At 55.9% G+C, this 25,946-nt stretch overlaps 1 protein-coding gene across 8 annotated transcripts in view; it reads right to left on the bottom strand.

The window, feature by feature from the left end:
• Positions 1 to 566: 566 nt before the first annotated feature.
• The window catches only part of PLEKHG3 (pleckstrin homology and RhoGEF domain containing G3), a 41,673-nt gene continuing 16,293 nt past the window's right edge, over positions 567 to 25,946 (bottom strand). Inside the window, exons 2-19 of one of the 8 annotated variants that reach the window (XM_043556351.1) lie at positions 15,728 to 16,114; positions 14,555 to 14,652; positions 13,245 to 13,314; positions 12,888 to 12,934; positions 12,627 to 12,777; positions 12,407 to 12,538; positions 11,966 to 12,148; positions 11,298 to 11,390; positions 10,956 to 11,042; positions 10,672 to 10,705; positions 10,240 to 10,338; positions 7,464 to 7,553; positions 7,013 to 7,051; positions 6,550 to 6,572; positions 5,688 to 6,065; positions 5,076 to 5,189; positions 2,400 to 3,795; positions 567 to 1,925 (exon numbers count right to left, since the gene is read on the bottom strand). In XM_043556351.1, the coding sequence (XP_043412286.1) occupies positions 1,192 to 1,925; positions 2,400 to 3,795; positions 5,076 to 5,189; positions 5,688 to 6,065; positions 6,550 to 6,572; positions 7,013 to 7,051; positions 7,464 to 7,553; positions 10,240 to 10,338; positions 10,672 to 10,705; positions 10,956 to 11,042; positions 11,298 to 11,390; positions 11,966 to 12,148; positions 12,407 to 12,538; positions 12,627 to 12,777; positions 12,888 to 12,934; positions 13,245 to 13,314; positions 14,555 to 14,652; positions 15,728 to 16,075 (4,116 nt within the window). In that variant the 5' untranslated portion in view covers positions 16,076 to 16,114 and the 3' untranslated portion in view covers positions 567 to 1,191. The remainder of the gene's footprint in view (positions 1,926 to 2,399; positions 3,796 to 5,075; positions 5,190 to 5,687; positions 6,066 to 6,549; positions 6,573 to 7,012; positions 7,052 to 7,463; positions 7,554 to 10,239; positions 10,339 to 10,671; positions 10,706 to 10,955; positions 11,043 to 11,297; positions 11,391 to 11,965; positions 12,149 to 12,406; positions 12,539 to 12,626; positions 12,778 to 12,887; positions 12,935 to 13,244; positions 13,315 to 14,554; positions 14,653 to 15,727; positions 16,115 to 25,946) is intronic. The other 7 variants (XM_043556352.1, XM_043556353.1, XM_043556354.1 and 4 more) reach the window with 7 other exon arrangements.

Genomic DNA, 25,946 nt, shown 5'->3' with positions numbered 1-25,946 from the left:
CAATTAGAAACAGGCAGGGATTCCTAGCCCTTTCAAGAAAAGACCCTTTGAGAACGGGATGAAAACTGAGGTTCCATCCCAGAAAAAATGCACTTGCTCTCTTTACACAATATTGCAGGCCACCTCAAGACATGTCTAGGCTCCAAGTTTAGAATCCTTGCCTTTTAGGATGTCTCTTGGGAACTAGAGAGGGAGAGAAGAGTAAAGGGCACCAGACGTTGGAAACTTCCGCCTGTTAGAAAAACGTTCCATTCATTTCCCCCACCTTGTTTAGTTGAACTTTGGTCCTTGAGGAAGCTAAAACCTGGCCTGGTCCCTCCACCCCCAACTCCCGCCACCGACAGGATGCCAGGCTGGGGTAGACAGAAAACAAGTTCCCTCCTGCACATGCTGCTGCCCCAACCTCCCCGGCGAGCACCCTGGTGCCTTATGCTCTGTGAGCACAGATGACGAATGAGTGACTGTGACAGCAACAACCCCTGCAGCCCCCCTCCCCAAGACATCCCTGGCCTTGATCAACCGTCCCCACCCCAGTGAGGCCCAGTGAGGAGCCACACACAGGCCAGTTGGTCAGCAGTGGTTATTGAACCATTGGCAAATAATGAAATGTATATACATTAGTGACAACCACAGGATCAGCAAGACAACCTACAAAAGTACCTGAACTGAGCGCGTTACATTCTTCACGGGAGAGGAATCCACACACAAACTCTCACGTGCACACACAAAGATACCGCGGAATGGGAAGCAATAAATTATGGGCCTGGTTCCTGCCTGGATCCTAAGAAAAGACACAAAGAGGAAAGCCTCCCCAGGCCACCTCCCCACGACTCCTCCGGGTGGGCGCCTCAGCCCGGCAGTGGTCAGCCCAACACTGGAGGCCTGAGCACGACTTGCTCTCCCTGGGAAGAGGAGAGCTTAAATATTCAGCTTCTCACCAAAGAACTATATACAAGGGAAGTGGTCACACTGGCCTCGGTGGGAAGAAAGGCTCAACTGGGCCTGTGGAAAGTCGCCCCGAGCCCAGGGGTGCGCCAGCCGGTTCCCAGTGAAGACACTTGCCGGGTACACCGGAGCATTCTTCCAGGGGCCCTCGTGAGCAGGGTGAGCCAGGCCTGAGGGCAAGCCTGCCGTGGTCCCTCCCCCTCCCCCCCCCAGCCACACGGCTCCTCCCTCTCCTTGGACTCAGAATCACCCTACGGAGTTCAAGGCCTGGAATTTCTCCCTCAGGTTTCTCACTCTGCCCTGCTGGCCTGGGTCCACTGGGTCCCTGGGACCCTCTTCCTTTGGCCAATACTCTGGACTCCTGGAAATCCCAGACTCCTGGAAATCCAGCCCCTGTCCCACCGCGGCTGCTGGTGAGCTTGGTCTCTGCCCACTGCCCTCCTCCAGCCCCGCAGTGAGGTAGGGCAGAGGCCCCTTCTCCATGACGATCACCCGCCCGTTGTTCTCCAGGGTGAGGTCTGCGGTGACATACAGGGCTTCCTCTCCGACCGGCCTGCTTTGGGGCAATCCCCCAGGGGGCTGGGGCTGAGTGGCCTCTGGGTCTGCCCGGCCCCTCTTGGCGCCCACGCTGCAGCAGCGGCCCACCTTGCCCGCCAGAGGGGGCTCCACCATGTTCTCTGGCACCGAGCGGCTCCGGTTGACAGGCTGGCCACGGGGCCGGCCGCCCTCGGCCTGGAATGCCTCGTCGTGGGAGGTGTACTTGGAGCAGAGCTCTCGGACATCAGGCCAGTTGAAGGTCTCAGTGTCGAAAGGGCTGAGGGGGCTTCGAGAGGAGGGCCGGACCCCAGGCGAGGTGGTCCTCGGGCTGGCAGCAGTGGGGCTGAAGGAGCAATGCCGAGGAGAGCAGGGCTTGGGTGGGCTGTGCTCCGGGGCCACCATCTGCTCATCGTTGAGGAGGGACAGCACCGGCTTTCTCTTACCTGTGGGGAGAGAGTGAGCTGACTGACCCACTGGGCAGGAGGGGAGAGGGCAAGTGAGGACTCAGAACTGCCTTCTGCTCCCACTCCAGGCAAGGCTGCTTACTGGGGTTTGGGTTGTGATGGCAGAGAAGTCACATTCACCATCCACAGCCCCTTTATCGGAGGGCAACGGGAAGAATGAGGAAAAGGCAGTTGGACGTGGGGTCAGGAGTCACAGGAAAAGATGAGAGCTTCCTCCCCTGGAAGAGTGGGCCCATGGCCACGTTTCCCCCAGGTCTCTGCTCCACAGGAAGGGCCGGGGGAGGGCGGTGAGGGTGTTACAGCAGGGCCACGTGCCGCCCTGCGTGTGGAGTCCAGCTCTCTCTTTGGTCATGGTTCTACAGGGTCACCTTCCTCCAGGAGCCAACCTGCTCCTCAGAAGCTCTTCCACCCCAGACTTTCGGGAAGGGCCCACTCCCCACCCCCTCACTGTACCTTTGCCGCCCGAGGGCGCTCCAGCCTCCTCCTGCAGGCAGGGAATGGTGGGAGCCGCCTTTCCCCATTGGAGCGGTGGCCTGGCTGGCACAGATTTGCTCTTGATCCGCAGGCTGTACTGGCGGGCCAGCTGGTAGACCTTGTTCTTGACTCGCTCGCTCACGCGGCCATCCATCACGTGGGAGAGCTGGACGATGCGCGGGTGCAGTGGAGCCACCAGCTCCCCCTGGACGTCGCCACTCAGCTCCTTCACGAGCTCCTTCAGCTCCCGGGCCAGGTGGGCCGGGCTGGGCCGCTCCGTGGGGGAGGCACTCTCAGGGGAGGCGGCGGCCGACTCCTCGGTGATGGCCCCCAGTTCGTGCTCCTCCAGGATAAAGAGTGGTTCGTGCAGGTCAAAACCATTGGCCTGGCCTTGGCCAGGCCCCTTGTGAGAGCTCTCCCCGGGAGACTCCATTCCCTCCCAGATCTTTACAATTTCTGAAGACGGCCTGAACTCAGCATCTGTGATAGGAGCTGGCTCCCCAGCGCTCGCCTGGCCGGGGCCTGGGAGGTCAAACATAGCCCACGAAGCCGGCCGGGAGCCCACCTGCCTCCTGTGCCCCAGCGGAGCCGTGGGCTCTGGGTCCGGCCTGGGAAGGCTGTTGAATCTGGAAACGGAGTTCCTCACCAGCCCTTTGGGGATGTAGGAGAGGCTCTCTCGGCGCCGGATGCTAAAGCCCGCGTCATGGTGCTCCGCGTTCTCATAGTAGCTCTTGATCTTGTCCAGCAACAGCCGGTCTCGGGTGGAGAGTGCCGATTCCTTCTTCTTACAGGAAGACCTGTCGGGCTCTGCAGGGCAGCCTGGGCTCGGGGGCTCCGTCCCGTTGACCGAAGGGCTGCTCTCCGTGGCCACGCCCACACCGCTGTCCACCTCTGGGGGCGGCTGCGAGCCGAGGGCGTCGGTGGTGCTGCCACGCCAGGCCGAGCCCTTCTCGCTGCCCTCTAGGCTGAGCACGCTGCTGCTCCGGCTTGTCAGCCTCGGGCTCCCAAAGCCGCTGGCCTTGCCATCCTCCAGGGCCAGGCTGCTCCGCCGAGAGAAGCTGCTGACGAACCGCTCGGCAATGATGCTGGCCTGGTCCAGCACAGAGGGCGGCAGGAGGCTCTCGGGCTCCTGCGTGGCACCCACGTCCTCCTCCTCCTCCTCACTGCTCAGAGTCTTAAGGTCCTCGGTGCTCTCGGCCACCACAAAGTCCACCATGTCACCCGGGGGGGCCATCCCCAGCAGCTCCTGGTGGGCATCAAGCTGTGTTTCCAGGACTTCTGGAGACTCCATGTCTGAGGGCACCTCCTCGATGCTGGCACCTTCCACAGCAGCAAATACTTCCTGCTCTGTCTCAGGCTCGGGGTCTGGCTCAACCTGGGATAACAGAACTCATGTGAGCCAAAACCCTCCCTCATGAGATCCAAAGGATAAGCAGACAGCACGACCTGCTCTCTCGGTTCAGTGAGAGGGCATGCAGTGTAGGACCAAAGGCAATGAGAATGAGCACAACTCAAGAGTGGGGAAACAGGTCCTTAGAGAGAGGAATGTGGTGATGACCCCCAGCCACCATGCAGCGAGGGGGCTTGGGTCGTAAAACCCAAGGACAATTCTAAGAACACATATTGGGTGGTGTTGGCACCTCTCAGTGGCAGCCTGCCTGGGAGCCAGAGGGACAAGGTGGGAGCATACAACACAGGGTATGCCTGATGGAGAGGCAGCTCCCTAAGGCCCTAGAGGCCACATGGGGGGTTGTTCTGGGTTCAGACCCACCTTCCCTGAGGGGTAAGGACTTCCTGTGTGGATGAGGGTCCACAGCGCAACAGGACCCCATGCTAGAGTCCTGTCAGAGGGTGAAGACCGGCATCTGGCTCCTACCAGCCAGCCTCTGGCCCTATGCACAACTCTGCAGATGCCCAGCAGACAGGCAAGGAAGGAAGCGAATTCAAGAACTTCCTCCTGACCACCTTGAAGGTGATCTGAACCACGAAACCAGCCCGTACAGGCAGCCTTCCACAGGGACCTTCGGGAAAAAGAGCAAACATGCTACATTCTAAGGAATCAGACCCGATTCCAATGGTTCTAGTCCCAAGTCTGCAAAGCAGGACCCATGGTTTAGGCCTGTGTGCCAGGAAGTGGAAGGGGGGCTTCTGAGTCACAGGTTCTGACCTCAGCTCTGCCCCTCGGCAGCTGCCCGATGTCAGGCAAGTCACTCAACTTCTCTCAGCCTCTTTCTACCTGAGCTGTTGCAGGCAACAGAAGGAAGAAACAAAACATCGGACAAGCAGGAAGTGCCCAGTAGATGTCAATACCCAGGTGGGCACAGGTGTGACTTAAATGTCTGGCACGCTGACGGGGGCAGGGCCTTATGCCCTATACCAGGAGGCCTGGCTGAAGGGACCTAAAATCTGGTCACTTCCACGAATATGGCCCTTGACGAGAGTCTGCACCTGCCCAAAGAAAGGAGCTGCCCACTCACACTACCACACGCTCACAGGCCAGACAGGCTTCCTAAAGGGGCAAAGAGTCCTGGGGCGTGGAGGAGGGAATCTGTCCCCACAGGCCCAACAGGAGAGCCCGTGCCTGGAAGCCCCACCTGCGGACCAGGCGCTCCAGGCACTCCCGCACCGTCCCCCTTCTGCCTGCTGGCCACTCACCTCTGGCAGCGAAGAGGTGGACTCAAAGCTCATGCGCTTCTCAGCACTAGTGGGAGACCGGCCGCCGGGCCTTCTGCGGCTCTTGGGGCCTTCGGACTCCCTACGCCCCTTCTCCTGCAGGAAGCAGAGGGCCATCATCAGCTCCTGGGACAGCTGGGAGCTCGTCCCTTCTGCAGCCCAACATGGGCAGAACCTTCTGAGCCCCCAAGGCGGCTGGGCTGTATCGAGAGCCAGCCTGGGACCTGAGCCTTTCCACAGTCAACCTGAACTGCAAGGTCTGGGGATGCAGAAATCCCTGCCAGGTGCGCAGCCTCAGGAAAGTCCAACCCACCTGCCCCTTCCAGCCCCACTGTGTGCTGGCTTCTCCCCCTTCCCCACCGCCCCCATCCCATTAGTCATGCTCACTGGGGAGTAAGCTAGTTCACGCCCAGTACTGGAACAGCACATGCCAGGGGCTCACCGGGGCGTGACAGCAGGCAAGGGGTTAGGTGCTGATGGCAGGAATGAAGGAACAGGACGGAGGGGTGGGAGGGCAGGGGAGAGAACTCCCGGATGGGCATGCACTCGCCAGGGAACATGCAAGGAGGAGGGGAGATCAAAGAGACACCTCACCATAGCGCCCCGGGAGAAAAGTAAAGCGTTGGCCCGATAGTGCCAGCAGTGGAGGGCGGCCAGCAGGGAGCTGGCAAAGTCGGCTACCTGCTCCGCCACTGCCAGGCTCTCCTCCTCCTCCTCCTCCTCCTCCTCCGAGCCTTGGGGCTCCAGCCTGGCCCCCTTCTTGCTGCCTTCATGCCCTGCCAAGTCTTCCAGAGACACCTGAAAGGCCTGCTCCTCCTCCTCCTCCTCCTCCACCACCTCCTCCTCCTCCTCCTCTTCCTCCTCCTCCTCCTCCTCCTGTTCCTCCCGGGCAGCCCCTTCAGCCTCTGGCTGTATGCCCTGAGCACGAGGAGGCCGCCCAAAGTCCAGGAGAGCACCGGCACTGCCTGCATGCTGTTCAGAGCACAAGACCCCCTCGTGACCAGCCTCTGGGCAAGCCCCCTCCTCCTGCCAGCAGCTGGGGGTGGGGAGGCTTTACCCAGAGAAAGCCACACTTAAACACCCAACCCCTGGTGTCCACCAGGGCCCAGTGAGGGTGGGGGTGGGGGTCCTCAAGGTGGAAGGCTGGGACCTGGAGCCTGGTCAGGAACTCAAGACCCAGCGAGGTCTGCCTGCCCCAGAGAGAGAAAATGGAGAAGATCCAGGCTGGGCCACCACCAGGGTACCATTCCAGGAAAAGGGTGCAGAAGGGTCCCCAGGGCAAGGACCATGGCTTATTCGTCTCTGTGACTCTCAAGACAGAGGCCAGCACACAGGAGGTGCTCGATAGGTATTTATGGAATGCATGAAGACAGTGAGAGCTGAAGGGGCGGGGGCGCTGACCCGGCAGCCCCACCCCCCCTCCGTCAGGCCAGTCCTCTCTGCCCATCGGCCTTACCTTTATTCCCGCTGTTCCGCCTGCTGCCACCACAGTGTCCCAGCACGCAGGCAAGGGGGAGGGGAGAAGAGATGGGTAAGCAGGAGGAAGAGCCTCTTTACAGAAGCCAGGAGCCCCCTGGGGAAGGGCTCCCACACCCAGAACCCTCACCCGGTCTCCTGGGCTTTCAAAGGAATGACTCGCAGAGCTGAGGCCCTGGGAGATGCAGAGCGGCACAGGCCTGCGTGTGTCACTCTCTCCTGCTGTCCCCCAAGGACAGGGTGCAAGGAGTGTGCGAGGGGGGAGGACTCAAGCCCCCTCCCCAGACAGCAAGGGATGAGGCCCACCTCCAGGGAGGAAGGAGGAAGGGAGGCAGCGTCCCCTCTAAACTGTCCTCAGTACCCCCACCCAGAAGGCTACCTGTGTCACCTCCCTGCCCCTACCCTAGAGCTTGCCGGGAAGGCCCAGCCATGCTCACACTCACCTTTCTCACTGAGTTGCCTGAGCAGGTGTCTGGTGGGCTCTGAGAAGGGAAGCGAATGGACAGTCAGTGCAGGCCTGGAAACAGCGGTGCCTGGCCCTGGTCCCATGCTCACAGCGCCACCGACACCACCAGCTCAAAGTTCCCTCCAGCTTGGCTGCCATTCAGCTCTGGGGCTCCATACCTACCGCACAGGGAAGCAGGGCCCGGGCCACCCCCAGCCAGCACCAGGAGCAGCTCTGCCCACAATCGCTGCATTAGTGCACCTCGCCCAGGGCCCTCAGTTCCGGAGCCAGAGTCCCGTGCTGCCTCCTAGGACCAACCGGCCACGTCTCTGGAGATGCCTGGCTCTACCTCAAGCCCCACCCTCCCTGCAAGAAGCACATCAGCGCATTAGCGACACCCGAGGCCCGGCCCCCTCGCAGCACCCCTGGCTGGAAAGCAGAGGTCGCACCCGACTTCCTACGGCCCTTAAGGCCTGGCTCCGTGAAGCCTCGCTGCCCGCTGGGGAGTGATGCCCGGCTGAACGGGGGCTGACCGGGCTCTGGGAACAAGATACAGAACACACCCATTAGGCTGATGGTGTCAGCACCGTGTACCCCAGCCTTTCTGGAGACAGACCTGAGACAGACAGGCAGGGACGGGAGGACATGTGTCGAGGGACCTCTCCACGCAGTCTTGACCTTAGCCCATACTGTTCTTGCCCCACTGGTGGGCAGCCCACTATAAACTTGGGGGGCAGAAGGAAAATCTACCGAGGTCTCCAGGCTGTTCCCGAGCAGGGGAGCATGCTGAAGTTTTTTCCACTGAGGTGTGGGTGTGGGTACACAGACAACATAAGTAAATGTTAATCCGACTGTTTTTTTAAGTGAGAAAAGTAGAATGCCCTACTCTTTCATCTTAAAGCTTGTAATCAAGAATATTTCGTAAGTGACAAGTAATGACAGCAGCACCTTCCGTATCCAGAGTGTACTTCTCTGCCCAGCTCAGCAGTCTGGAAGGAGGAGGCCCGGAGGCAAGAGAGTAGGTGGCTCCATGCGTCACGGCAGTGCTAGCACTGGGCCTGTGTCTCCCTCTCAGCAACTTCCTGCCCCCCCCCTCCTTTTTTTTTAAACACTTTTTTAAAAGTAATCTCTACACCCAGGGTGCCTGGATGGCTCAGTCGGTTAAGCGACCGACCCTTGATTTAGGAGTTCGAGCCCTGCGTCAGGCTCCGTGCTGACAGTGTGGAGCCTGCTTGGGATTCTCTCTCTGTCTCTCTGCCCCTGTCACGCACGCTTTCTTTCTCCCCCTCAAAATAAATAAACTCAAAAAAAAAATTATTTTAATAAAAAATAAAATACTCTCTACACCCAACATGGGGCTCAAACTCATGACCCCAAGATCAAGAGTCACATGCTCCACCGACTGAGACGGCCAGGGGCCCCCTGCCGGCCTGTCTTTACCCACACTTCTTACAAGTTCAGTCAGCTGATTTCAAACAACACAAGTGGGGAGAAGAGCTATAGGCGAGCCCACTACCACAGACGAGAACCAACGCTCCGGGGTAAGGACGGACACCACACGACGAACGCTACTGCCCTAGCGGTTCACAGGCCACAACAGTCTCCAGAAAGGGGAAAGTTCAACTGTGGTCAGCATCCTCTACCCTGAAAGGCTCAAGAGCAGGCAGCATGTTTGAGAAAGATGTTTGTTTCGGGGCGCCTGGGTGGCTCAGTCAGTTACGTGTATGACTTCAGCTCCGGTCAGGATCCCAGTGTTTGAGCTTCACGTGGGGCTCTGTGCCAACAGCTCCGAGCCTGGAGCCCACTTTGGATTCTGTGTCTCCCTCTCTCTCTGCCCCTCCCCTGCTTACACACTGTCTCTCTCTCTCTCAAAAATAAATAAACATTAAAAAAAATTTAAAAAAAAAGATGTTTGTTTCATAATGGTTGAAACTAAAGTATGAATACAAGTAAACAGAACACGACTCTGTCCGTGTTCACGGGCTAAAGTCTTGGTCTTGTGGAAACTTAGCTCTAAAACAGCTCATTTCCCGAGTGCCTTGATAGCTGCAGTTTGGACACTGATGTTATGACAGGCGGTACTGCTGTTTCAACCACCACCACCATCATCACCTCCATGATCCAGAAGCTTCCAATGCAAAGCTATGGCAGGTTAAAGGGGAACGCTAGAAGGGCGGAAAGAACATTACAGAAAAAAAGGAAAACACAAAGGGCCAGAAACGTACGAAGTAACACCCTCAGTCTGGGGCTTTTAACAATACGACATCGTAAAACTTTTGCAACCATAGCAAATTTGCCTAGGGTTTAAGGTCCATTGGGAGGAACACATAACAAAACAAAATCACAAAAGCTTTCCAGAGACCGCTTGGTTCCACCTTCCAGAAAACCAAAGCCCACATGTCAATCCACATAGTTGTTCAGGGGACCTGTGGGTCACAGCCAAAGCCCAGCGCACCACGGAGATCTAAGCCAGGACAGTGCCGCCCATACTGCCGAATCTTCTCTCCAGGGGTTTCTGAGACATTTCTCATTCCAACTCTGACCTCGTCTATGTCTGGTAGGTACCAGCTGAGGCTAAGTCTGTCCCTGGGCCTCTGACTGAAGAGTACAAACAGACGAACAGACGTAGAATACACACACTTATCACCCCCAGAGCTAAGAATAAACGCAAGGCTCTCTCTTTTTCAACAGACGATTCATTCCAATAACTCCAAGTACATAGCAGCAAGCCCAGTCATGGAAGAAAACCCAGCAGAGGAAAACTGAACTTTTCCTGAGACCCAAAGTAAATATTTCCTGTCTGGATTTGGTGCCACTTGACGTCTAACTCGTTTTCCCCGCGTTCTGCCTCTGCTCTGCTCCAGAACTGGGCTGGGGATCACCCATGATGTCTGAGCGTCACTCCTGGCTGGGCTCCAGGATTCTGAGTGGCCAAGGAGCAAGGTTTCAGTCGCGGGAAAGCTAAGGGGCACCGAGCCCTGAGTAAACCAGCATTCCCAGGGTGCGGGAAAAGGTGGGCTGCCCAACCCTGGGGCACAAGAAGGGCCTGAAGCAGGAGCACTGGGAGGGGGTGCTCTACATGTGCCCAGCAACCCTCCCGGGACCTGCCCTTTCCCAAAATGTCCGGAGAGGTGGCAGCCAGCCCCAAATGCTGCTGCACACAGTCCCCCTCCTGGCCCAGAGTCCTCCGAGGAAGCATCTCTTTCCACACAGCCCTTCCCTTACCAGACTGCCGGCGCCCCTGCCGCACGTGGGTGGACACTTCGTCCTGGGAGGACCAAGCCTTCTTCAGGCGCTCAGGGCTGCAGCGGTACCTACTGGGATCTGCACACGAGATTCACAATCAGCCTTGGCCTAGACTCTGACTATACCTGACCACACCTCTGCTGCCCGCCCCAGCTCCAGGGGCCAGAAGCCTCCAGAGCTCCCTTCTCTTCCATCTTCCATCCAGGAATGTGAGGCACTAGGAGTCACACCTGCCAACAGGACCATGCCCTTGACCTTGCAGCAGACCCCTAGCCTTTGACAAAAGGAGCTTCCCTTTCCCATCCTCCCTGCTCCCTGCAATATAAGCAGTAGGCAGAGTTTCCCCAGGATGCAACGTGACCTAGAGATGTGCACAACTAGGGGCAAAGCAGGCAGAAAGGGCACACTTACAGTAGGAGTCCATTTCCAAGATGGCTTCCTTGGCCTGGAAGGAAAGGAAACACACCCTGTTCCCACCTCACTATGTGCCGTGCCTCCCTTGCTCCACCAGCTCGGCTCTTACTGCACCGGGACACCCGCAGTGCTATGCTGAGGTCGAGGGCATAGGCTGATCCCCACTGTCGAGTGGAGCCAACGTCCAGAGGGTGAGGCACTGGTGGGCCCCTGGCCCTGGCTGAGGATCACCTCTCCCTGCAGCCCATCAGGGGCTAGGTGGGGTACCCCCCGGCCCTCACCTTCTGGGGGATAGTGGTGTGGTGGTTCTCCAGGATGAGCCTCTTGATGTGGTGAGTCCAGCTCCGTTTCTCCTCCACTGTCTTGGCCTGGAAGGACCCGAGGGAGAGGGAGCCAGGTGTTATTATCACAAGTCTGAAGCCATCCAAGGTAGGCCATGCTTGTCAGGGGGGCAGCGGCAGAAAGATGGCCTGTGCTGGGGCCTCTGTGAGGTTATCTTAACTCCCCAACACAAGCCTGAGAGATGTCCACAATGATCTCTACCTTCCAGAGAGAGACACTGAGGCTCAGTAGAGCCAAGCGAGCTGAGAAGGCAGGTCTGTCCCCAGCCTCCCAACCCTCACCTGGATGTTGTACTGCTGCTTGCTGTGCTTGTAGTGGGTGACGGTGAAGCACAGGGAGTCTCTGGTGCTTTCGATCAGCATCAGGGAGGAGCACTGGGGCAGAGAGAGAGTGCGGTCAAGCACAAGAAGGGGCATTGGGGGGTGGGGGTGACCTGGGGCCCCAGCCCCTCGAGACCATCTGGAGAGGCAGGAAGAGTAATCTCAGAAGTATAGAGCTGTATCCACACCAACCCAGAGCCCATGAAGAGGTCAAGAAGTACAGCCTGGGGCCGTCTGGCTGACTCAGTCAGTAAAGCATGTGACTCTTGATCTTGGAGTTTTAGGTTCGAGTCCCACACTGGGTGGAGAGATTACTTCAAGATAAAATCTTTTTTTTTTAATTAATTTATTTTTATTTTAAGAGAGAGAGCAGAGGGAGAGGGAGAGAGAATCCCAAGCAGGCTCCACGCCCAGTGTGGAGCCTAACTCGGGGCTCCATCCCACGACCCCGGGATCATGACCTGAGTCAAAATCAAGAGTCCAACACTCAACTGACTGAGCCACCCAGGCGCCCCAAAAACAAAATCTTTAAAAAAAAAAAAAAAAAAAGGGTCTGGAGATTGGCCCACTAAAATGGGGGAAGTGGAGAAGGAGTGGAGGGGCAGAGAACAGGACAGCAGCCTGGTTACCGGGATATGACTCTTGTAGACAAAGTGATCGCCTCGCTTCTTGGTGATGAGCAGAGCTTTGTCAAAGAGGAAGAAGGTCCTCTCGTTGCGCACGCGGTGCACGCGGAACGTGCCCTCCAGGACGAGCTCCCCATAGATGGTCAGGTCTGGTCCCTTCCAATTGATGAGCAGTGACTGAATCTCCTGCAGCAGAGAAGCAGGGAGCCCCAGAGTCAGGCTGCTCATGACACTCTGGGGACTGCGTGGAGCCCCAGAAAACTCCTGCAGACACAGCCACCACTTGCATCTGCCAGACACACGCTGCCACAAGGGCTCCCCACAGAGAAGCCCACCCCACAGGGAAACGAGCCCTCAGCTCACCGCGGCAGGCGCTCTCCCAAGCGCCACCCCACCTCACCCCACCGCCCCTGCGAGTCCCTCCAGCCGCCAGCCCTGCAGCACCTGGAGCCGGACTGCATGCTCGTGCCTCCTCTTCATGTCATTGATGTACCAGGCCACGCAGGTCATGGTGTCAATGGCATCCTCCACCACCTCGAAGCCGTCTTCTTCTTCATCAAAATGTTTGGCGATTTCCTGAGCGGGAGACAGGCGCTCAGGCGGCCCAGACTCAGGCCCCGCCCCTCCCCTGGGCCCCCCATCCTCAGGAAGACCTCTGGGTTACCTGGAGCAGCAGGTGGTACTTGAGGATGCGCTGGACGGGCTTCAGCAAGTAGGAGCCCAAGGGCAGAGAGTGCTGTAGCAGCTCCTGCCGGTCCCGAAAGAACTTGGCCTGTTGCTTGTCCCGCATGCACTCGGTCAGGGCGGCCACTGAGCTGGGAGGGGGGGAGGCGGCCGTCACTGCCTGGGAAGGCCTAGATGGGGGCGTGTGGTGCTCCAGGCCCACCAAATAACTCTACCTCCCCTCTCCACCCCAATTACTCACTTGGGGTAGTTGTTGCAATACTGGGTGTAGATATCAAACTCTTGGCTCTAAGAAGAGACCGAACAAAGATAGCGATTTCTGGGAGGCTGCAAACTTGGGAATACCAAAAACATGGCCCTGATCCCCAGAGTACACTCTGCCCCCCTTTCCCTGAACACCTGCAGATCCATCCTTGTGCCCATCTCCCTGGGATACCCCATCCACCTAGCAGCCCCTGGCTCCACCCCAGAATGCCCCTCTCACCTGAGGCACCCCAGAACGCCCCTCCTTCCCCTGGCAGAAGCCTCTGCTGGGCGTTCCTGTGCCTCTGAGTCCCCAGCAAGGTGGGACAAGAGGCAAGAACCCAGCCCTTCTTACCCTTTCCACAAAGCAGCTGGCCACAGCCACAGGGTCACTATTGCAGCCGTCCAGGTCTCTGAGTAGCTGGCTGGGGGAGGGGGAGTGGTCGTCAGACCCCAGACAGCTCACAGCCTCCACGCCTACCAACAAGTCCCCTCCCCAACCTCCTGGTTCCCAGATACACAGCCAGCCCTGGTGACACACCAAAGAGTCAGGGCTTCTCCCCCCTCAGAGTGAGCCCCATGCAGGCCAGCAACCACAGAGTATTCAGCACTGCCACAAAGATGGGGAGCAAAGGAGCCCCACATGCTCAGCAAGCAAGAGAAAGGGGATGTGAGTACCCACCTTGGGAGGAGAGACAGCTCCTCTGCAAGCAGAAGAAGTCAAACACACACAGACTGAGATTAAAGGGGGAGGAAGAAGAGGGCTGGGATTCCCAAAGTAAGCAAAGGCCCCCGACACACACACCCCGGTGCAAAAGGATGCAGGAAAGGGAGAGAGGGGGAGTCCCAGAGCCTGAACTTGGATTCGGGTTGGGATGCTATGGGAAACCCTAACCACAACGCTCCCCTGTCACCTCCTCCCATGCATCTGTCTTCCCAACCCCCACCAGTACCTGGCCCAAGTCACCCTGCCCTCCCGGCCTTCTGAAGCTTGCACTGCAGGAAGTCTCTCAGCCATCTCAGAGGGCCCTATACCCTATCAATGCTGTCCCCTCAAGCACACTCCCCCCGACCAGTGCCCTCGCCCTGGGGAATCTGTGGGCCCCGGCAGCACACGCCATATCCTCAAGGAGCCCCTTTGCCCTGAAGTAGCCTCCTGCCAGACCTCACTCAGCCTCCCCTTTCGCCTGATCTGTTCATTCACCTAATGGGTCAGATCACCTCCAGGGAGCCCTGGTTTCCCATGGGGTCAGTAGGAAGGTGATGAAGAAGTTAAGGGATGTGCAAGAAGGGGAGAAAGATGGAAGAGACAAAGGGCCACAAAGGGACAGAGAGAAGAGCATCACATGCCAGAGTCCAGCCATTCCCTGAGGGGGTGCTGGCCTGGCCCAGTCTGGCCCCAACATGCACATGACCTCAGATGGTCTCCCCCGCCTGACAGAAGGCACAGCAGCCCCAGGGCACATGACCCCACACCCCCTCTCTCCTACAGGGAGCTGACTGTAGCACCTTACAGGGGCAGAGCACCACTACCCACCCACCCTCAGTGATCAGGCCCCTGGCCCACATGTCACAGCCCAGGAGACTAGGCCCATCCAGGGCCCTTCTAGGCCCTAAGATGGGCCTCATAGGCAGAACGCAGTATGTGTTAGTCCCACTCCATACCTGTTCAGTGCATAGATGTTTTCTATGTTCCCAAAGAGGGCGCTGACTTGTTCTGGCTTCAGCAGCCCAGGCGTGTCAATGATCTTCAAGAGGTAGTCCTGCGTGGAGGGAGGCATCAGAGCCCATCCTCCACCCTGCCCCCGGTACAGTCCGTCCCCCCACTTCCTCCAGCCACACCCCATTTCTGTGCAACCACAGTGTGACTTCACAGACATGGCCTACCGTACTGGGCTGCATAGTTCCCCACCCCCCAACTGATATCCATTCAGAACCTCAGGAGGTGACCTCACTTGGAAACAGAGTCTTTGCAGATGTAATGAGTCAAGGATCTCAGGACGATATCCTACTGGATTTAGGGTGGGCCCTAACTCCAATGACTGGTGTCCTCACAAGAGGAAAGGACACAGAGAAGGCAACGATAGGAAGGTGGAGGCAGAGGTCGGGATAATAGATCAACAGGCCAAGGAACGCAAAGGACAGGCAGCAACCACCTGGCAGAAGCCAGGAGAGAGGCGTACAACGCATTCTGCCTCCTAAACGAAGACAGACTAAGTGTCTGCGTTTTACTCACGCAGCTTGAGGTTATCTATTACAGCAGCCCCGGAAACAAATACACGGTTCCCTCTGCAGCGAGCAGAGGGCGTCCTCAGTGGCGGCCACACAGCCACCTTCCTGTGTGCCCGCAGTGTGAAATGCCTCACCAACATGGCCCTACGAGGTGGGTGCGTCTTCACGTCCCAGGTGAGGAACCTGAGGCTCAGGAGCTTACGCAGGTGCCTGAGACCCCATAGCCAGGCAACCACAGAGCAGGGATCTGGGCACAGGTGGGCAACATCCAGGCCAGTGTCCTCACTGTGATCAGTTTCCATGAGCACAGCAGTCCCCGCCCCTCCCCACCAACCGTGCCTGCCCCCTAATGGCCTGCAGGAGGTTCTGTGGGCCCGGGCTACTGATGTGACCCAAAGTTGTAAGGCAGTGGGAGTGGTCAGAGGCTCCCCCAGAGCAGGCCGCATGAGACCTCCCCACTACTCCATGGGAAGCAGGTCTTCTGAAACCAACTATCAGGGAGAAGTTTCCTTCCAGGGGTGGAAGCAGGTTTACAACAGAGCTGGGCTACCAGGAGCCAAGGCCGGGCCCCCTCCCAACCTCAGCCCCTTGGGTGGCGGGCCTCACCTCCACGATGCTGCGCAGGTCCTGCACATACATCCGCTCCGTCTCCACGATCTCCCGCACCACTCGGCCCAGGTAGCTGAGCTTATGTGCTGGGGCCGCCGGGGCCCGGCTGCTGAACGGAGACAGGGGTCCCCTCACGCTCAGCCAGCCGCTGGAGTTGGGGTTGCCGTTGGGGGGATGCCGGCCACGCGGGGAGCCTGCCCCATTCTCAGCAGAAGCCTCGGAGCCATTGGGATCCTCCATAGCACCGCGGCTGTCACGGGATGAACCCGACGAGGAGGTGGTGGAGGTCAGGCTCACCGGCCGCTCCTGGCTGCGCTCTTGGCGGAGAGAGGCAGAGACAGGCATCCTGGCATCGCTGCCTGGAGAGGGCACTCCGGAGAGATTCTGGGCGGGACAGACAAAGAATTGAACCTTGGAATCTTCACAGAAACAGAAGGGAAAAGGGTGGCTGCTGGGGGAGGAGGGAATGCGGAGTTAGTATTTAATGGGTACTGAGTTTCCATTTTGCGAGGTAATCAAGTCCGGGGGATGATGGTGGTGACAGATGAGCAACACTGGGAATGTACTTAATGCCACTGAAACACCACACACTTAAAAATGGTTACAATGGAAATGTTATGTCTGTGTATTTCACCACAATGTTAAAAACAACAGCTCTGAATGTGGAGGGGGTCCTTTCCCTCGGAATCTGCCAACAGGCACAAGGAGGCCCAGGTAACATGCCTTCGTGGCTCCAAGCTTTCCCAGGGTGAGGATGGGCAAACCACATCCAAGGACAATACAGGGCTCAGAAACCCGATCCCCAGAAAAGCAGAGAGGACATCCCCACCATAGCAGCAGTGAAGGTGCCTTCGGATGGAATCCCAAGCCCGGCCCCACTGCCCTGGCAAAGCTCCCAGCCTCTCAGAACCTCAGCATCTCAGCACCTACCCAAGGGCTGTGTCCACGAGGATGCAGTGACCTGCTACACGTACAGGTCTGAGCGCGGTGCCTGGCATGAAGCAAGGACTCAATAACTCATCAGAACAGTGATGATAACAGCAATTGTCAAAAAGCACTTCCCAAGCGCCCACTTGTCGGGACCTGTGCTGGGGTCACCAGCAAGGGCAGATAAAGATCTTGCTCTTTATAATCTAAGACAACACACTCGCCAGAGAGTAAGAATCTCCTTGGGATTCCATCTCTGGGGCACCAGCGACTTCACCATGAATCTGAAACCTTCTGGATACTGACAGGGAAGGCAGAGGAGATAGTACGAAGGCTCCCCAACCCCCAGCACCTGGCACAGGCCCTGACTCACCCCAGCTCCCAGGGCCCAGGAAATGCCCCAAGGCTGAGCCACCGATGAGTCTCCCTAAATTCCCTTTAGCACAGCTAAGTCAGGAAGGCCAGCAAGCAGGAAACTGCTCCCAGGTAAGGCAAATACAGCCCCGGGTGGACTTTATTCCTGAGCAGGTGGTACTGTTCACAGGTAGGCCAACCTGGAGCAGTAAGTCTGGGAGGGGCTATGGCCTCTGGGAAGGAGAGGAACATTCCACTCCAACCCCAGAAGACTGCAGCTCGCCAGCACCACTTCCCAGAACATGTATTTCTGTTTCCACAGGAACAAAGTTCTAGAACATCACTCTCATTACCAATGACCCAAAGCCTTCACCCCTAGTTCTAGGGCTCAGAAATTACTAGACCACAGCCTAGAGCTCTTCACAGCTATGAGAAGGATCTAGAAGGTGGCCTCACTCCGGTAACCTTGAATTTCCCCCTGCTTTTCTGTGCCTCTGCCCCAACCTGGAACAAGTAGCCCTGAGCTCTTGCTTTTGCAAATGTTCTGTTTGCCTGGACATTATTTCCTCTCCATCTACCTCACGTCGTACCACCCCCCAACCTGTGTCACTTATACCCAATCCTCAGGTTTCAGATTAGAAGCCAGCCCTCTTTCTAGAAACCTCCCCAGAACACACACCTGGAGGCCCCCTTCTACCTACTCCTACAGCACCCCAAGATTACCCTTACACCCCCTGTGTGACTGTGACTAGTGTGAGATCCCCTCCTCTAGACTGTAAGTGACCTAAGCTCAGGGGCCTTAAAGGTGATCAGGCAAATGGAAAATGATGAACAAACCAGTGCTTCTCCTGAGCTGAAAATCAAGAGCCCAGCAAGGACCCTCTCCAGCACAGCACTTTGCCACAGAAGGTCTCAGCTTGGGCAGGGGGAGGGGTGTCACCTCCTCTGCAATCTATAGGAAGGAGCCTCTCATTGTGCGGGTAAGGACACAGTGGCAGCGCTGAGGCCATTCCAGCCTTCTCCCTCCCTTCCAGGCACAACAAGGGAGGATTAATTAACAAGCTCATCTTGGTGAAACTCTGAGCATCGCAGAGGAAAGCCCCTTGGGAAATGCAACATTGCTCCTTTTTCCTCCCTCCTCAAAAGAGCCTTTAAAATTAACCAACTAGGCCTTTCTACAGAACCAGCCCGCAGGGTAACGCTGTGTCATTTCAGCACAAAGAAAGACACAGATCCAAACTCCGCCCCAGTCCTTAACCCTCAGTCCTGTGGGACTCTGGTGTCCTTCAAAGCCTGCTGCACTGTCAGGCACCCACCCCCCCCCCCTTCCCCACTCCCAACAGTCAGTAGCAGCTGGAATAATGGGGCAGAAACTCACGGCCTAAGACCTTTCCCAGATCAAACCTGGGGTCAGTCGGCCCCTAAGGGGATGCTAAATGGCAAAGGCCCAAGTCCCTGATGGATTTCACAGCCAGCCAGGTCAGTTTTAAAGTAGATTAGCCACAGCCCCCCTCCCCCCACAACACACTCTCTCAGGGAGATTAATCTCTAAGGGGTGCCTTCTGAGGGTCACTCTTTAGAGACCCCATTGCCCTGTGAACACAGAAACGAAAGCATCTCTTCTCCTTGGAGAAATTTCCTCTGGTTGAAGGTAAGCATCTGCCTGCAAACCAAGCTCCCATTCTCAAAGTCATGCCCATGCCCAGGAGTCCCCCTGGGGCTGAGACAAAGCATACCAACCAAGAGCTGAAGCGTTCTAAGTGCTACAGAAACAAGTCACTTCCATCTCCTAACAACTCTACAAGGTCCGCACCATTACTACCCCCATTTTACAGACACAGAAACTTGAGGCCACAAGGTAGCATGTGGTAGCTCCTGGATTGGAATTCAGGCACACAGGCTCCAGTGTTTAAGGCCCCCTGCCCCAGCCGCTGCCTCCCTAATGGATTTTACACAAGCCAGGGCCACAATTAGTCACAGACCTGAATGCATTGGCTTTGCTTCACCATAAACCGTGGGTGGGGGGCTTATAAAGACTTGTTTTACCGCCATACTTCATTTATCCTAACAAAGGCCACGGAGGTAAAGGAATGAAAGTTAAAGATTCCTTCCGGCTATTTCTAGACCCCCGCTACTATGTGACCTCTGGCCCGTACCCTCCAGTTGGAACAATGTGGTAAAATACAGATTCCAAGTCAAAGGAGAGCAGGTCACGGAGAAGCGGAAAAGCTTGAGGTCACCAGGATCGGACTATAATTCCTCGCATGAGACAAGCTCCGCAGGGACCAGGAGCCCCAGGATCACAAGGCTGTCCAGGACAGGAAGCTTGCTGGAAAACAACTTAAAGACCCAAAAAGGGAGGATGACAAGCATGTGGGGCCGTGAGAGCAAACCAGGCGGAGTACAGGGGGGCTGTTAGTAGAGTCTGAGTACACTCCGGTCCTAAAAGCTTGATCCCAACCAATACTGTGTGTGTGGTTCGGACTCCCAAAGAGACGGCAGAAGAACTGCCCACATGGCCCTGAGCAGAGGCAACCTCTCCTTCCTTCCTCTTCCCTGAGTATCGCCCCAAACTGTTAAGAGTCACCTCAAAGCCAAGATTAGACCCAGGTCTTCAAACTCATCTGGAAGACACAGTCTGCTGGGGAAGTGGGAGCCCAGAGGAGGTGACAGAGAGCAGCCAAACCCCCAAGCCAGATGCCCACACCCACCGCCCCCTACCACGCCCAGTCTCCAGTTCCCCTAAGTGTCCCCCAGCCGTGACCTGTTCCATCCCTCAACATGAGTCAGTCTAATCATCAATCAATGAATCAGTCTTCTGGAAAACTCTGTCTCTCCAGTCCCACACCTGTGACGGTCCCCTAAGCCTTTCTTTTTGACGGACCCAAGAAGCGGCTCAGACATACATTTTGGGGAGGGGGGAGGCAGAGGCACGAGAGGAATGGAGATTCATTTTTCTTTTTTTTTTTTTAACGTTCTCTAAATTTAACAATCCGTACCCTTCCTCCACCCACACTTTCCAGGTTATCAACTCCGCCTGCTGAGGACCTTCCCCAGGCAGGGAGGCAGGCTGCAGCAGGCCCCTAGGACTCCCAGCACAGTTGAATGGGGGTCAAGTCCCACACCTCCTCCTCCTCACCAGGCTTCAGCACCAGGCCCCCAACCGAACCCACACCCCTGCCTCCAACAGAAAAAATGACAAAACCCACAATTAGCCCCCATGTTCTGTCCTCAGGCCTCTGGTCACTGAGGCAAAAGTGACATCACCTTGCCAACCCCCACCCCCCACCCCCACCCTGCCCGGCCAACTTCAGAAATGATGGTCCTACAGCGAGGCACTCACCGGGAACCTTCTGGAGAACCTCTCCTTTTCTGGTCCTGGGGAACCCCCAGGACTCAGCAACATCCCCTCTGGCCCTCCCTCCTTGGCCTGCGGGCTGAGAAGGCAGGAGAGAGAGAGGGGCACCCGCTGGACAGCCCTCTGCGCGGGCCAGCTCTGGAGACGCCCCAGAAAACATTTTGCTTCAGTCAGGCTGGGCCCAGGTGCGGAGGAGGAGGCTGACGTCATCCTTTCACCTGCCGCCCTTCACCCCACGCCCAAGAAGCGGAAGCCCGACACACCTGCCCTAGAGGCGGGCAGGAAAGGAGCAGGGCGCTCTCCCAAAGGCAACTGCTCCCAAATCCCCTGCACACCCACCTCCCCAGGGGCTTCCTACACACTCCAAAGGCTCTCAGAACCTGTCACGTGCCCTTGACCTTCCCCGGAACAATGCCCCAACTCCCCTGTCAGGAGCTCCTCAGAGAGGGTACCAGAAGGAAGCAACAGAGAGCAGCTAAGGCTTCTCCAAACACGGCAGGAGCAAGGTGAACTTCCTCAGAGATCTCAAACAGGAGCTGAGCTCACTCAGCCGTGCTGTCGCCCACAGCTCCGCGCCACCCCACGCCCGGCTCTTGCCTGTCTCTTCTTGCCGCTCCCCCTCGGCCACGCCAGAGGGAGGACACCTCTCAGCACAGCCCTAGAGGTTTTCCCGAGGACAGGAGGATCCCTGAGAGGGTCTGGCTCTCTGCCCCTTTCCAGAGCAGCTTCCTTACTCGGGCCCCGCCCAACCCTCCCCGGAGACTCAGGGGCCCAAAGCACCCTAAGAAAGGACAACGGGAGGCTCCCTGGGGAGTAACTGGGTTCGATGTGTTAATGTGAGCAACGTGACTGTCACAGAGGCCATGCAAACAGAGCGACCAGGGTTTCTGGGTCACAAACCTGGGCCAGCTGGCTCAAATTCATTTCCCCTCATGAATTTATTTTCCCTAGTGAATTCCTTTTCCCACCACCCCAGAACAGCAGGGGCCATCAAATGTGGCTGGGTCCTTAAAGCAGGACTTCAGCTGCTGGGAAGGAAAGGGAGAGCGGCTGCCAATGAAGCCCTCCCACCTGAATTCTGGGAGGAAATGCGGGCCTAACAGACTGAAATCCAGAAAACCTCCTCAGCCTGGCCGTGGAGGGGAAAGACAGCCCTTGGCATTTCATCTCAGTGGGAAGACCACACCTCACTCACTGTTCCCACCACCCCGCAACCCCAACGTTTGCTCCTGTTGTTTCTCATACCTGATATCGCATCCCGGATATCAGTCAAACTCAGTCACACACAAACTCAGTCAAATCACCTCCTTCAGAAGGGCCTCCTCAACCACTTCCAGCCCCTTCAACACACACACAACTGTAGGCTGTGCCCCCCTTCAAAGTATATCCACATCCTAATCATTGGCTATAAGGAACCTCCTGATGTTGCTTTATACAGCAAAAGAGACTTTGAAACGTGATCAAGTCGAGGCTCCTGAGACGGGGAGACTACCCCAGGTTACCGGGGTGGGCCTGATGTGATCACAGGGATCCTTAACAGAGGGATGCAGGATTCAGACGCTGATGTGCCAAGAACAACAGAGGGACAGACAGAAAGAGGCTGGAAGACTGCCAGGCTGCCAGCTTTGCAGAGAGAGGAAAGGATCCACAAGCCAAAGGATGTAGGCAGCCTCAGGAGGCCGGAAAGGGTGAGGAAACCAATCCTCTCCCCTGGAGCCTCCACAAGGAACACAGCCCCGTTGACCCAGATTCAGTTCTGACCTCCAGAACTGTAAGATAATAAACACGTGCTGTTTCAAGCAACTAAGTTTGTGGGGTTTGTTAGAGCAGCCACAGGACACTAATACATACACACTCCTTTGAACTCTAATGACCCAGAGTATCACTTAAAGTGCTGGTCCTTGGGGTCTGTAAATGCATGCTTTTCTTCTGGACTAGACGGTAAAACCCAGGGGGGCTGGGCCTTCTTTCCTGTGCCCTTCCTTCCCCCTCAGAGAGCAATGCACATACTAGGTGCTCAATAAACACCTGCACTATTGTGCTAAAGCACCCCTCACCATTCCCACAGTAGGTGAAAGATAAACTGGTCAAAACCGAGGCCTGAGCCAGTTCCTCTTAGACTAATGAGTTTTCACATTAGTCACGGCCAGCAAGTTTCCAATCTGCCGAGAGGTACCAGGAGCAGTGACTGCTCATTCACCCCAGCAGTCCTGTCCCACTTGGCCCCAGACAAGGGCCTAGAGCAGGGGCACAGCTGCCCTGCCATCATGCCACACATCAAGTGACCAGTCACAAAAAAATTGAGAGGAAGGGAAAAGTGGCCAAGGAACCACTCTGGAATTTGAAGAAGGGAGTACAATAAGGTCCCCCTACAAATATTGCAGGAAAAGCTTCCTCCCAGGAAGTCTCATATACATATATATGAAAGGCAGATGAGAGCAATTACTGTTGATTAGAAATTGCATTCCTGGGGCGCCTGGGTGGCTCAGTTGGTTAAGCATCCCTAACCCTTGATTTTGGCTTAAGTCATGAGATTCTCTCTCTCTCTCTCTCTCTCTCTCTCTCTCTCTCGTCCTGTCTCTGCCCCTCCCTCACTCACATTCATTCTCTCTCTCCCTCTCCCGCTCTCTCTCTCAAAATAAATAAATAATACTTTAAAAAAAAATTGCTATTGCTTACAGCAAGGGTAGGTCAACTTGGCTCCCAGCACAGCCTGTCACTAAGGGAAATGACACAATGTCCCCAGAAGATGGAGCAGCTAAAGCTGGATAGATCATGGATAGATTCAAATCATGGATAGATTCAGTGTCCCAAAGGCCCCACACTCTCCTCACTAGGCCAAAAAGGCTCACGGGACCTCCACTGCCTACTGGCAAAATTCAGGAACCCAGCCCCTTGCTGTCCCTACACTCCCCACCCCCACCCACCACGCTGCAGGGACTGCTTGATTTCAGGCCTCCAGGCTGGGGTGGGGGAGGGGAGGAAATAGGAGCCACGCCTTCAACAGTCACAGCATTTACTGTTGCATCAGGTTCAAAGGCATTGGAGAATCTCAGGAGGAACCAAGTAGGAACAGAGGGGGTCCCGTTAGGTCCCTCTGCGTCCCCAGCAGAGAAGAGAGAATATGCAAGTGCACGTGTGCATGGAAGTCCATGGAGCAGAGGTTACACGCGCTAAATGGATTCACAGGCTTTGGAGTCAGGCAGACCTGGTCTGAAAGCCAGCTGCTCCTTCACCGGCCCTGTGTGGCCTTGGGCAAGCCACCTGCCCTCCCCAAGGGCTTACAGCTTCAAGTTCCTCATCTGCAAAATGAGAACAATAGCACCAACCTCACTGGTCTCCAAGACTGAGATGATACAAATAAACCAATCTGTACATCTGACACACAGGAAGCCCACTATAAATGGCAGGATGACAAGGATGGACAAAGTTTGTCCCACAAGCACTGGGACAAGAGATTTCCCCCCATTTGTGCCTAAAATGTTTACCCACATCCCAAATTAATAATAAAGATGAAAGTGTTAAACTCGGTGAACTAGCATGACCTAATCCTCCCCCACCAACCATTCATCGTTTACAATCCCAACATCGATTTGAACCATGATCCTACATGAAAAAATAGAAAGCAGTTCAGCTGGAAAGGAAAACAGTCTGATATCCATGCCCAACAGAAAGGACAAACCAGAAGACGAAGTGTAAGTGAGTCAGAGTCCTTTGCTCTAGCAGGCAGGGCACATTCCTCAGGGTTCTACAGGGAGAGACAGCATGTGCTACCAGGAGCTAAAGAGGAACAGAGCTATGGAGGGTAACAAGCCTGAGCAGGAACAGAATTTAAGGAAATGTAAGGTAGCAAAAACACAAGTAGGAGATCAATAAAAATCGCCCTTGACACTAGTCCCTGAGTTGGTTTTTTCTTTTTAAGTTTTTATTTATTTATTTTTGAGAGACAGCACGAGAGCAGAGAGAGGATGGAGGGAGAGAGAGAGACAGGGAGAGAGAGTAAAAATCCCAAGCAGGCTCTGACTATGAGAGCTGAGCCCAATGCGGGGCTCGAACCCACAAAACGTGGGATCATGACTTGAGCCAAAGTCGAGAGTCGGATGTCTGAGCCACCCAGGTGCCTCACTAGTCCTCGGGTTTAAAAAAAAAAACAATAAAATAAAATCCAGCACCAAGGTGGGCATGGGAAGGACATAAAATCATCAGGTAATGGGAAGAGCCTTGCTATTCACCCATTTCCTAAATCACAGAGAATATCAAAGAGGGGCATAGCAGCAGAAAGTGTATGAGCCCAGGGACTCCAGCCAGCACTGCTCAAAACCAGCCCCAGCTCTGCCCCCAAAAAGCTGGATGACAGATAAGGAGTAAGGCAGTGAGCGATCTCTGCCACAGTGTCTACCCTCTCATTTAGAGATAACAGTCCTTGCCCTTCCTAAGTCGTGAGCTTCAGAATTCACTGGACAAGTATTTTCAAGCACTCACTTTGCACAAAGACATTGTGGCAGCCTTGTGGGAGACACAGAGATGAATCACACACAGAGCCTGCTCTCAAGAGCGGATACTCTATCAAGAGAAACAAGACAAGCCCATCAATAACAAAAGGAGGTAGAGAATGGGGTCATGAGCAGCATGGGAGTTCAAGGCTGTCTCCAGTTTTGGGAATTCATTCCACACTTCTGAGCATGATACTAGGCCCTAGGGATACTGAAATGAATAAGACCTTGTCCCTGTCTTTGAGGAACCAATTCTAGAAGGAAAAATTAAACAAATTATCCACAAAGCAATGCCTTCAGGGCTGGTACAGAAGTACAAATACATAAACTGTGCCCACAGGAAGAGGGAATAACTAGTGCCACCTGGGCGACCTGGGCAGCTTTAAAGGAGGTGATAGTTGAGCTGAGCCTTGAATGATGAATAAGCTTTTACTTGGCAGGTGAAAGGACGTGAGGGCCCTTGATGCAAAGGCAGCAGCATGGAAGAGTTGAGTCCCCAAAGGATGTGGACGTCCCAAGGACCTGGGGTGGCTGGCAGCAAGAGGCCAGGCTGGCAGGAATGGGAGAGACTGTAGGCATCGGCAATGGCGGGAAAGGACACACCCGAGCCATGCCTGGAAGGAAGAGCAACTACCGGGACAGTAAGGGAAGGGCTCTAGGAGATGAGGTGTGAGAATATGCCCCAAAAAGCGACAAACCCCACGTGGGGCTATGGGAGCAGGGGTCCATATAGCCAAAGAGTGTTCAGGAAGAATCCAGAGGTCCAAGAAGGTGCTGACTATTCGTAGAGAGCTTCAGGGAGGAGAAAAAGAGAAGCACCCAGGGAAGCATCTGCTAGAAAGAAGAACAGGACCCATTCCAACCCTTGTGAAGGGGGCAGAAAGGAGGATCCCAGTAAAGGTGAAGACACAAAGCTTCGTGTAAATTAGAAGCTTCTGAAACCAAGAAAACTGAGAGATGGGGGCTTAACCAGAAGAGAATGTCCCGTTGGGGTTCCAGGCCAAAGGCTCTCTCCTGGGCTGGGGACTGGTCAGAATACATCTCATCACCTGAGGACTTTTTCCCTTCCCCAAATTCTCACGTT

This window comes from Prionailurus bengalensis, chromosome B3 (genome assembly GCF_016509475.1).
Source record: "Prionailurus bengalensis isolate Pbe53 chromosome B3, Fcat_Pben_1.1_paternal_pri, whole genome shotgun sequence".
Lineage (NCBI taxonomy): Eukaryota > Metazoa > Chordata > Mammalia > Carnivora > Felidae > Prionailurus > Prionailurus bengalensis.
The sequence above is the reverse complement of the archived record's forward strand: the minus strand, read 5'-3'. Positions and strand labels throughout refer to the sequence as shown.